The 12,994-nt window shown below is 39.0% G+C and overlaps 1 protein-coding gene across 2 annotated transcripts in view; it reads left to right on the plus strand.

Annotated features, from left to right (window-relative positions):
* The window catches only part of MFSD6 (major facilitator superfamily domain containing 6), an 80,891-nt gene extending 72,977 nt beyond the window's left edge, over positions 1–7,914 (plus strand). Inside the window, exons 5-8 of one of the 2 annotated variants that reach the window (XM_012776887.2) lie at positions 491–589; positions 3,035–3,315; positions 5,395–5,419; positions 5,591–5,733. In XM_012776887.2, coding sequence (XP_012632341.1) covers positions 491–589; positions 3,035–3,315; positions 5,395–5,419; positions 5,591–5,601 — 416 coding nt within the window. In that variant the 3' untranslated portion in view covers positions 5,602–5,733. Of the gene's footprint in view, positions 1–490; positions 590–3,034; positions 3,316–5,394; positions 5,420–5,590 lie in introns of both variants that reach the window. The other variant, XM_012776885.2, reaches the window with a different exon arrangement.
* Positions 7,915–12,994: the final 5,080 nt, after the last annotated feature.

Genomic DNA, 12,994 nt, shown 5'->3' on the forward strand with positions numbered 1-12,994 from the left:
TGATGTCTGTCTTGTCAGATCTCCCTTATTGGACTATATGGACTGGGGTAGAAATGAGATTATTCTGCCCCAGGGATCTTAACTGCTCAGTCATGTATTGAAGGTGGGCCCCAAGATGTGTGAATTATAGCACTATTTGAGCTCTGCCATTCCAACTACAGATTAATGAAGCTGTTTGTTAATAGTTGGATACATTGTCTTTATGAAGAGGAGAGCACCATTGTAGGTAAAAGGCACTCCTAGAAAATCCTCTATAAATGCAGTTTTATAACTGATCAATAACAGATTCAATACCAGCGCCTGGGTCTCCTGATACCTACCCAGTCATGTGTTTTTTCCATTAGTGGAGATAATGGCCAGCCACCTTCTTCTGGTTCAGCCCAAGCTGTGCTTCCTTTGCCCTGAAAACTTTGGAACCGTGACAGTTTTGGATGAGGGCTATCTGCATTTCCTGGAATTGCTCTATAGAGAACTCTGTTTGTTTCTACAGGGGCTGCTGCAACCTTCCGAGGAATTGGCATGGCCTGCCTGGTGATCCTCCTGCTCTTTGCCCTGATCCAGTGGCTAGCAGTGCCAGATGAGGAAGAAGGTGACCGTTCCCATTTTTTCTTGATGGGGAAGTCTACACATGTCCCTCAGAAACCCAGAAGTGGTTATGAAGTATACAATGGGCTTGCTTGTCTAGATTTTCTGAGTGACATATTGATGAATTCATGTGTACCTTTGTTAGAGAGAAGCCATCTACTATGCTAAAAAGAATATTGGTTAATTTAAGTAGCTTGAAGTTTTCTTGTTTTTGTTTTCTTTTATGGTACAAGGTACTAGGGAAGTATTGGTTTTAAATTTCCATGGTATTTTAAAAGTATTTCAAACTTTAGTCAAATACATATAAGGCTGTATAGTAGTTTTACCACTAGGGATAGGGAGTGGTATTCATCTCTATGCCTTTACCTTCATTTGGGAAAAACATCTAAACCTGAAAGTTGACATGTTCCCTGAACCAGGCATGGCCTTTATTATTTAATTCGTTAAATATGAAATGTCCAATTCCCTATCAAAAGTTTAGTTTATTACATCTCAAACAAGATGCAGTACAGATAATCGAAGTATGTGGCTACACTATCGACACAGTTTTGCCATCTTAATGGTAGCTTGTTTATGGCAGCAGCGAAGAAGCCTGGAGAGCAAGTGGCAGTGAAATCATGAAAGGTGTTTTCCATAGCTTGTTGAGAATTGAGTATTTTCCCTTGCAAGAAGTGGCCCAAAGCTGAGAAGAAGTGGTAGTACATGCAAGGTCTGGTGAATATGGTGGATGACAGAGAGTTTCCAAATCCAGCCTTTGTAGATTGAGCAGCGTTGTTTGTGTGACATATGGTCAAGTGTTGTCTTGTGAGAGGATTGGCTTGTCTCTATTGACCAATCTCGGCTGCTTAATTGCAGGCATCCTCATCATTTTGTACAACTGGTTACAGTAGACATCTGCTATAATTGACCAGGTTTCATGAAGCTAGAGTAGATATTACCAGCACTGTACTACCAGACACCATTAGCTTTTTTTGATGAATATTCATTTTTAGACTGTGTTTTGGCACTTCATCTTTATCCAACCATTGTGCCAAACACTTGCAGTGTCAAAAAGAATCCATTTTTCATCACATATAACAATACAGTGTAGAAATGGTTCACCTTTATGTTGTGACAGCAAAGAAAGGCAAGCTTTGAGACGATTTCTCTTCTGATATTCATTTAATTCATGTGGGTACCCATCTACCCAGCTTCTTTACCTTGCTGATTTGTTCCAAGTGGTCCAGTATTGTTGGAATAGTAATGTCAAACCTTGCTGCTAATTCACACATGGGTTGAGATGCATTCACTTCCACTGTGGCTTTCAGTTCATCATTATTCACCTTGGTCTCAGGTTTTCCATGTGGCTCATTTTCAAGATTAAAATCACCAAAATGGAACTTCTCAAACCATTGATATACTGTGTGTTCATTAGCCTCATCCTTCCCAAACACTTTGTGGATATTTTGGGCTATCTGCGCAGCATTGGTTTCACGACGAAACTCGGATTAGAAAATAACATGAATTCTTATCCATGGTTTCACAAAATTGCTCTAAAAAAATCTTTGAAAGATAATCACAAGCCAAACCATGTATTTGAAAGAATGAGGATGTACCTTCACAATAAAAATAAAACAAGAAGTGTTAAAGTGAAATGTCAGACATACCAACTGTCAAACTTGGTATTTAAGGAAATCGGACATTTCATACTTAATAACTTAATAAAATTGTTATATAAAAAGGAGTTTGTAGCAAATAATAATGTGTAAATGTGAATAGGTTGACTCAACTTTTTAATAAAAAGGCCAACCAATAAAATAAAAATATTCTTACTCAGCTCTTGGGTCCCAGAACAGGGCTTGTCTTCTTTGGATGCTGCTATCCTTTGAGGAGCTTTGGCCTCAGTTACCTGAAGTGCTTCCGTTAAGAGAAAAAGTAGCTTGTTATAGGAACCTCAGAGATAGATTTCAATCTGGATGAGTTACTCAGAAAGAAAGACCAATACGAGTGTTTCTTACTTTTGTTCTTTTCATAACCCTAACTGGATCATATCCCTTACACATCCTTGGTCCCTGTCTTCTGTAAAAGGCCAATAAAAATAGCTATCACATGGCTTTTCCTGTATTGATGCTTATCTTTAAAATTGTAATCCTGTAATTGGGCCTAAGGCAACACTCATTTTAATGTATGCGCCACAAATGTTATATCTAAGTTAAATGAAAAATAGATTTCCCAAGTAAATATAAGTTAATTTCCATTAAGTTCTATAAGGAGACCCTGAAAGAGAAACATCATGTTCATTTACTCAGTATTTGTACCAAGTAAAGAAGTCCTTGGTAAATAGCAATTTATTAATATTGCCAAGCACACTAACATGGACGTATGGGATTGTTGGTTCATTTATTTTTTAGCCTTTGTTTAAATATGTAGAAAACTCTGAAAAATGATTTAAATATTATTTTCTTTCCAGATAAGACAATGTTGGCAGAAAGGATTCCTGTTCCCTCTAGTCCCGTTCCCATAGCAACTATTGACTTGGTGCAGCAACAGACAGAGGATGTCATGCCACGCATTGAGCCCAGACTTCCACCCAAGAAAACCAAGCACCAGGAAGAACAGGAAGATGTGAACAAACCAGCCTGGGGGGTCAGCTCTTCTCCCTGGGTGACATTTGTCTACGCACTCTACCAAATCAAAGAGATGATGCAACTAACAAGAGACAACCGTGCTTCTGAGATACAGCCTTTACAGGTAAAGTTCCTCTGCTGGGTTAGCAGTACTACCTGTCATGGCAGATACCTTAAGTAGGCTAAGTTTTTTAATTACTCATCTTTCATTCAACAAGATTTATTGAAAGTCTGGTGGGGGAAATAGGCATGTAAACAAATAATTTTGGTACCCTGTGAGAAATGCATTATAGAGGTGTATACAAAGTTCCACAGAGGGACAGTTCTGCCTTACAGAGTTGGAAAGGCTTCATAGAGGACATGATTCTTTTATTTCTTGAAAGAAATAAGTAAATCCCTTCTGATCTTGTGTGTTTCATTAAAATTTCAGTGTTGATGGAATACCAGTTGCAATGAGAATATATGGTTCTTGCCTTTGGGGACTATATTCATTCACTCTGCAATTCCAAAATTCTAATGGGGGCATTATAACAGGACCATGGTAAATATTTGTTGAATTAATTAATTAATAATCTGAGCAACTGTATGGGTCTGGTAGGACATCTAACTCAGTGGAAATACAGTTGTGTAGGTCGCCTCACATGAAAAATAGAAAGTGTGATTTTTCTTGTCCCTAGAAGAGTGGTCTCTCCTGAGTAAAGTCAAATCATACTGATAAAACAGCGTGGATAATTATATAACTAATGCCGGATCCTGACTTTGGAAAATGAGTGTGACTTCTAAGAATAGTTTCAGCAAAGCAATAAATCCAGCTTCCCCTTTTTATATTAATCACTCCCTTTTACTTGATAAGTCCTGTCAGCTCTATATCTAGGGTAGCTTCAGAGTACACATAAGAAAAAAATAAAAGGGAAAGACTTAAAAATGAAGAGTAAGCTGGGTGTAGTGGCCCATGCCTATAATCCTAGCACTTTGGGAGGCTGAGGTGGAAGGATCACTTGAGCCCAGGAGTTAAGACCAGCCTGGGCAATATAGTGAGACCCCATCTCTACAGCAAATAAAAAGTAACAACTTAGCCAGGCGTGGTGGCACACGCCTGTAGTCCCAGCTACTGGGAAGGCTGAGGAGGGAGAATTGCTTGAGCCCTGGAGTTCAGGGTGGCAGTGAGCTGTGATTGTGCCACTGTACTCCAGCCTGGGCAACAGTGAGACCCTCCTCTCTTTCTTTCTTCTTTTTTTTTTTTTTAAATAATTCGAGTAATTTCCCTTTTAGAAAATTTGTTGAACTACCTTAATTAAATTCATCTTGTAAGCTAACATAAAATCTTTGTATAATTTTAACCAAATCTGGTTCTTCACTGATAACCATATGTATGAGGGTCCATGCATGATTCTATTTATTAATTTATCAAGATAATAAATTGACATGAATTTGATGAAAGGATGATTGCTGCTTGAGTAGCAATTTTTTCATAACTTTGTGTACTCATCCTCATTTTCACCGAAGCCTGTTAGGTTTAAGCAGCATTAAAAAATTTTTTTTCTGGTATATTGAGACTAATAGAAACTGTTAGGTAATTATTCCTAAGAAGTCATTATTCTAAGTTTTTTTTTCACATTTTAGAATCAATCACCAAAATGAAACTTTCTTTTTGGTGTTCAGCTATTGGAAGTGATGGGTACAAACTTGAAGGAAAAGTCATTTAAAAAAAAACATGTTTCCTGTCTTGTAAAACCAATATGGCACTTTATAGAAATTGCTGCTGGTAACATGCTAGAATGAATGTGTATGTTCATGGTTATTTATAGCTGGTTACATACGTGCTTGTTTACATTCCCTTTTTTACATGGATGTTCTGAATTATTTAATTTTTAGTGCATATTTGGAAATCCCAAATGTATATTAGGACTCTTAATCACAGGACATTCTTTGCCTGGCTCTGCCTCTAAGGCTCAGAATCCCTTATTTCCTTGCTGTTAGACAAAGTGTCTTCTGGCTCTTGACCTCTGGTGTCTGAGCAAGGGGCCCGAGCTTCATTTATTCAGTGATGCTTGCTCAGTGACTTGCCGCATGGCTGGGGGTGCTCAATAGATAGTTGCTGATGTAAATTGCCTAGTAGTAACAGGCACTTTGGCAGTAATGTTCTTTTGTCCACAAGATAAGTCTGCTTATAGTGTTTGTGTTTTTCATGCGGCTCTGGCAGTTGCACATAGGAAAGGAGATGAAAGGTAAGACATTCTGTCCTTATTCCTCTATTACTTGGTCCCTGAAATGGGCACTTTCAGGGCACTTTCAGATGATCTCCCGATGTTTCCTATATTTTACTTGAAAGCATGTAAAAAGTTTGGGTTTAATTGCTATCACTGACCATGGGGCATCTCCTATTTTTTTCCCTCCAGGGGACCAGTGAGAATCGGGAAGATTCTCCAGCTGGTAGAGCCCGGCCTGTCCCATGTGAGTCTCACTCTGACCCATCTAGAAACCAGCCATCCCCTGACGCAGCAGCATCTCAGACACAGACTAGCCCCCCTCACCCCAGTGTGGACCCGCGCGTGGAGAGTGAGGAGCAGCAGGCTCAGCCAGCTGCGGGAGGACACTGAGGGCGTCCTGCTCATCACACACCCTGCATGGAATTGGGCTCCTCGGCCAGGACACCGGGCCAGGCCCCCAGTGAGGATACACTTCCCCTGGAGGAGCACAGCACTGCATACGCTTCTAAATACCCAAGCTCATTAACATGGAAACACACTTACACAGGAGCTACAGTACATACTGGCGGGAAAAGGTAAAATTCTATAATCCCATTGGAATTACAGCAGGGAAATGGAGTTTAGAGAGGACTTTTCAGTTCTTGGTTGGTTAGGTTAAGCTCAACAGGACTTCTCTGCCAGTGCAGTTAGAGTTGCAGCCAGCAGTTACACTAAGTGAGCAGAGGGAACGAAAGTGTTTCAAGGTGAATGTTGATATGATTTCCCTCTTCTGATTATTTATTCTAACTATTTGGTTCTTAGTGCAAATTGGGAAGAAACAGAATATATCTGTTTCACAAAAACACAAAAACATAATTTTGTTTTTCTTGGAGAGGACCATTTGAAGAGTTATAAGACATATTTAAATAGCAACCAGATAAAAGTTAGTAGCACATATGCTTTTTGTTGAAAAAATAAAAGTTTCATCAGAAACTTTGCATATCTCTAGCAAATATATTTTTATATGTGTATGGTATACAATGAAAATAGTCAATTCTTTGAGCAACAAAAGCTGTTATTGACTACTACAAGCTAAGCTGAGCTTTAAAATGCCTTTTGTTTTAAATGGGCTTTGAGAAACACCAGAAATGAGGGAATATCTCAAATAAACCAACCAACTCAGTATCCTGTGGCTTGACAGACAAGGGTTTACTAAACATATTGATACTGTAAATAGCCTCTAGTGCTATTTACTGTTTTAGAGTGATCTGGGTTCTAATTAGCTGATGGAATAAAATAAAAACATCTCTGAATTCCTAAGAGTTCCTTTAATTAAGCAGTACTATTTACAAATAACAGTATAAGATTTAAGTGCCTGGGGGAGGGATATAATTTTTAAAAATTACATATGGGTCAGTTTTGTTTTGGTTTTGGTGAGGAAAAGGTGGTAAATAGGAAACCAGGGATGGGAAGGATGGCAATAAGAAGTAACTGTACTTTCCAACAACTAAAGAAAGAAAGCTCAGTATATTCTTCCCCATGAAGACATAGTCAGACACTGGACAATTCAGATATGGGTGTATTCCTGTAAATATGACAACTGCAGTCAGAACAATGGCTGTGTGAATCACATGTAAAGCTTGCAGCTGAAAATGAAAGTGAGGTTCCTAGGAAGCCTGGGGGGAGGGCTGTAGAAACGGGAACTAGAAATGGGAATGCGGCATTAGCTGAGTGAAGGTGAGTTATACTGTGTATAATGGCGGTGGATGAGCACAGGAGGGGAAAGGAAAGAACAGAGTTAGAAAGGAGCAACTCACTTTCCCCTCTGGCCCTGATCAGGCAGGATCAGTTGTAAAGTGAGGGCTTCCCCATGTGCCCATGGTTCTGCCCAATACTGCATCTGGGAGAAGAAATTCTACACTTGGATGTCTAGCCTCACCACAAAACACAGCTTAAAAATAAAATCACTGAAAGAAATGGAATTAAGCAAATAGTTATTTTTTGCACTTGAACTGAAAAGTACTGTACTGTAAATTATCATGACTCATTTTAAGTGACCTTTAAAATCAGATGTATTTATTATGCTTGTATAATTATAGAAATAAAGAAATGGGTGACAGGCTGAACCTCACCTATGAATGTACAGTATGTGGAATTGTGAAACTGACTGTAGGAAGTCAAAAAGTTATACTGTATCTTGTGTTTACAGTTCTGATTTACTTCTTTGAAAAGCCTGCTGTTTTGGAAATGCACAGTTGACATGTTGAAATAAAAATAAATACCATTTTTAAATATTTCTTAAATGATAAAGATGTGACCAAACAAATAAAAGTCCTTTACTGTGTAGTGAATGAGACTGAATTCAACACACCTTTGTTATGGAACATTTACTGTGACAGCAGATTCAATAATGCAGTAATTTCCAGCCTTTTGAGCTGACACCTTCATAGGTTTGTGGACTTTGTGACTCTTTCTTCCTGTCCTCAAAGTGCCATATGCTACTTTAAAAAATATTAAAGTGCATTAAAATTAAATTTTGATTTGAGAATTTTATAACCCCTCTTGAGATCCCTGGAAATACTCAGGGGTGTCCCGAAGCCCAGGCTGGTAATCACTGTCTTAAGGACTCATTTCCTACTCTTTCCCCTGTGATTGTAGAAACAGAAATTACCCTAGAGTGCTGAGTTTGTGTGGATCCAAAGAGGTTAGTTGCTAATTATTAAACTATTCCTCAAGTCCTTAAGAAGAATGGTAGACTGTAATACATATATTGTCCAACAGGCAGTAAACCTCATGAAAAGCCTAGGGAATTCATAGGAAGACCCATCTTGCTTTACTGGCTTGTTAATCCTGCCACAGGCCTCATGAAGCAGATAGGTGGTTAGAAACTTCCCTCTGATTGCAGTTCCTTCCAGTACTGCTAGGGTGGGTGGGGGCTGCTGGTGGTGCTGGGAACCATTATGTAAGCAATTTTTCTCCCAGATGATCTGAAGTTCTGCAGTGAATCTGGGAAAAGGAGAACCACATCCATGGGTATTGGGTGCTTGTTATGTGCTAATGAGACTATGATTCTGTCCTCACTATAACTGTAGGTGGTACATGTCACTGTCCCAATTTTAAGCATGAGGATTCTGAAGCTAACAGTTTAAGTTATGGGATTAAAGTCACAAAGCCAGGATTACAATTCAAGTCCTCCTGATGCCAAAACTTCAGTTTGCCCAGCACCTTCCCCCAGTCCAGGAGGTGGGGAGGCCATTCCTGCTTCTGTTGGGGGAGAGCAAGCCATAAAGCAGCCCTGGCCTGAACCATTAATGGACTTGCCTGATGTGTAGTTGTATTCCCCTTTAAGATTTCTAGATATTTCCAGATTCCTAGACATCTAGTATCTTCAAACTCCTGATGCTTCGTTAACTGTGAGAATAGCAGACCCTTCACCCTCTGCAGGTGACTTGATGGTTTGGTTACTCTCGGAGCCATGGGAGTCAGGAAGGGCAAGCAGACAAACCCACAGCTCAGTACCACAAGGCAATGGCATTGTAGAACAGCACTGTCTGGGAAGATGGAAAGTTCTCTCTTTGCACTGTCCATTGTGGTCCATTAGGCACTTGAAATGTGGCTAGTGTGTGAGGCATTAGAGTTCTAATTTTAAACAGCCACTTGTGGCTCATGACTACCATAATGGACAACACAGGTATATAAGAAGAGATCACCTTTGGGAGATTCGCTGGGCCTCCATTTAGTTATCTTTAGCATGAGAGGGTGGAGCCTGAAACTATTACTCTGAAGAAGATGGCAGGCTTACGACAGAACTAACCGTAGGTAAGAAAAAGATGATTTTCCATTCAGAAGTTCTTCAGTTCTTTAGTACATGAGGGAAAGACAAAGGCAACTTCTGAAGCCGCAAAGCATGCCTGTGCTTGCTTTTGCTTTTTTTTTTTTTTACTGGCAGGATCAACCAGGTATCATGCCTGTGCTTTTTTTTTTTTATATATCAAATCTTTAAGGATACCCAGCTTACCCCTTTGCACTCGCTTGCTTTTTTTTTTTTTTTTTTTTTTTTTTGAGGCACAGTCTCGTTTTGTTGCCCAGGCTAGAGTGAGTGCCATGGTGTCAGCGTAGCTCACAGCAACCTCAAACTCCTGGGCTCAAGCAATCCTCCTGCCTCAGCCTCCCGAGTAGCTGGGACTACAAGCATGTGCCGCCATGCTTGGCTAATTTTTTCTATATATATTAGTTGGCCAATTAATTTCTTTCTAGTTACAGTAGAGACAGGGTCTCGCTCTTGCTCAGGCTGGTTTCGAACTCCTGACCTTGAGCAATCCGCCCGCCTCGGCCTCCCAGAGTGCTAGGATTACAGGTGTGAGCCACCACACCGGCCTCACTTGCTTTTTTCTCGATTCCTTTATTCTACTCGGGATTTAATTTTTTAAATACCCCAGAGTTTACAAAGCGCGGCAGTAGAATAAAAAACTGGAGTTTCTTTTCATACAAACTTATTTATTTGGATATTTTTATATTTCAAATTATTGATATATTCAAAGAGTAATTTTAATCTCTATAATTTTTGCTAACTGTGTCGAGTGACACTCGACATCCAAGTGCAAAGGGTTAAGAATTCCAGACCATCAGGCAGTTGGGAGAGAGACTGGTGGCTAGATGGGAACAGAATACAGGAGTAGAAGAAAGGGGGAATGGTTTCTCAGGTTAGAAGATAATTTACATTATGCCAGGACAAACTGTGGCTTATGATAAAGGAGAAACTGGAAACTTACTGATGTCTAGCATGGGAGAAAAGTGAGCCAGCCCAAGTGGGTACTATCACTCAGCTCCCATCTGCTCTGGGCAGCTACAATAGGACCTCTTGCCCCACTGTGGCTCCAGGAAGGTCCCAGTTTTTAGAGGGCAACCCAAGTACTTTATATTGCCGGGGTTGGGAATGTGGGCTCTGGAGTCAGCATGTTTGGATTTGAGTCCAGCTCTGCTAGTGAGAACTTACATGTACACATTAACATAACCTCTCTGGGCCTCAGGGCTCGCCTCTGTAAAGCTGAGGTGATTACATTACCTGCTTTACAGGTTGGTTTGATGTTTAAATGAGATACCTGACACATAGTGCACCCTCCATAAATACTGCCATTGTGTGGCAGAAAGCCCAAGGCAGTAGTACTGTCTCATTTTCCAGAGCCTAGCTCTTAGTATTTTGTTAACATTTAAACCTATAATCATATTACATACTCCCAATCTACAGTGCCATGCTGTATATAGTTACCTATATCTAGTAATCTGCACAACCAAGCCTTTAGTCCAACATGCATTGTAAACATTAACTGGTTAGAGATATGAATTAGTTAAGAGATAAAATTAAGCAAAACATAAGTTGAAGAGGACAGAGAAAAATGACAAATAATGACAATTCCATAATGTGAAAACTCTACAGAGATGGAGAGGTTATAAAAGGTTATAAGTTCTATAAGTTTCATTTTTCTTTTTTTCCTTAGAAGTGTCAACAAAAGTAAACAGAAGAACTCTAATTATTTAACAAATTATATACCATACTTCCCCAAATAGTCAGCTGAAGATGCTTTTATTTTAAACTGTAAACTTATATTTGAAAAAGGTTGGGAATTTTTTTGTTCCCTGAAAAGATCAATGGAGTCTCAGAAAAATAACATCAGTGCTACTCACAGTGCAGTTGTGGGCTGCTGCTGCCCATAAACTGTTGCTGGTGTGTCCCCAAAATAGAAATTAAGCATTTCAAAATATGTACAGCAATTTGACATTGCCATGACATCATGGTCACTGGGCTTATATTTTGTATGTCTTTTTTAAAAAAACTATTTCATTTTTCTAATAATTTATTTTTAATGTATTTTATGAAAGTATTACTTGTGATGAACTGGGGGGGAACTGGTCCATCACCCAGACAGTCTGACAGGCAATGACCTGGACCATAGTCTACAGTGTACACAGATACAGGGCACATAAGATTGGCATGTGCATAGTATCAGCACATACAGCCATCTTGTGAATGCCTTATCCATGGGGCTATTTCTTTAACTAACTTTTTCAAAAAGATGGCAATAATGTACGTAGAAAGAACATAGGCCCTAGAAGCAGACACACTGGAGCTCTCAAAATCTCATAGTACCAGTTTATCTAGATATGTCCTGCAGCAACCTTCTCATTCTCTTTGAGTCTTTCCTCAGCTATAAAATGGAAATAAACACATGTAACACATGTCACAGACTGGTTATGAGATTCAAATGAAGAGGCACAGAAGGTGCTTAATATAGTGCCTGATGGATCTCTAATAAATGTCATTACTGTCTTCCTTTCTCCTTTGATCAATGCCCTTTTTTTGAAAATAGACCAAATCTACAAAACAGATCCCCCAAATTATTTAAAGAATAAACAAAAAAGCAGCTATCTCACTGAATGCATCTTCCAAGATTTATAATAGTAAATACATGCTACTCATCCCAAATATTTGGTGATCTATTAAGGTATCACATTCAGGCATCAAAACAAAAATATGCAAAGTTACATTAAAGGACAACTTGACTCCTAAGCCAGAGAAAGATGGAAGATTTTAATATAGCTGAGCAAAAACATGCCCACCAGAGGGGGTAGGATATTGATCAATAACAATAGATCAGAAAAACAGCAGTCACAGGGAAAAGTTGGCAGAGCCTGCATAAAGAAAGGGTGTTTGCATTAGACCGCTTGGCCTCATGATATTAATCATGTGAATTATATAACAAACTGCCTTTGTTCTGTTTCTGTTCACCAAGCAACCTTATGATTTGACCCTTCATAAATCTGTCTTCTGAGAGAATCTGCTGGTCATATCAATTCAAGTGTTTTTATCCTTATGCCAGTTATATTTTTGGCTGTGAATCACTATGTTGACTGACTATATGACACAGCTAATAGGAGACAGGTTGTCTTATGGTACAATAACAAAAAATCAGTTTTCTGAGTCAGTAAACCAAGAGTCACACCCAAATGGTTAACTCATCAACATAATGCCACCCAGTAAGGTCTCTCAGATGGCAGCTTGCTCCTGGCTCAACTAAAAATGCCTTTCTTACTGCAGCCTTCTTCAAATTTCCATATCCATTTTGTTATCTATGCACTGGATTCTGCTTTCACTTGGACAAAAAAGCTCATTTATACAATTGTACATCTCTAACTCTGGGGAATAATCACATATGGAATAATACAAGATCCTATTTCTTTTCCTGACATCATTTCAGGGTCTTAATTCATCCACATATTTAGATATATTGATGTAATCCATCATCTATTCCAACCCTCTTAAAATCTCTGAAATTTCCAAATTTAAAAAAAGTCATAAATTCAAATATTGTCCTAAATGTCAGATGGACACTCCCCTATAATTCAGCCCTAAGTATTACTGGCAAACTATATAACCAATTCACAAAGCATTTTTTGTGATATGTAAAATGTGTTTTAAAACCTTTTAAAAATAACACTTGAATGATAAGATTGTTTAAGCATGGTGACCTACAACGCTAAATCTCACCCACACATTTGGTGTCAAACAGTCCAACTTGCTAACAACAGTAAGCTTTTGTAGGCACCTAGCATAAG

Source organism: Microcebus murinus, chromosome 8 (assembly GCF_040939455.1).
Source record: "Microcebus murinus isolate Inina chromosome 8, M.murinus_Inina_mat1.0, whole genome shotgun sequence".
In the NCBI taxonomy this organism is placed as follows: Eukaryota; Metazoa; Chordata; class Mammalia; order Primates; family Cheirogaleidae; genus Microcebus; species Microcebus murinus.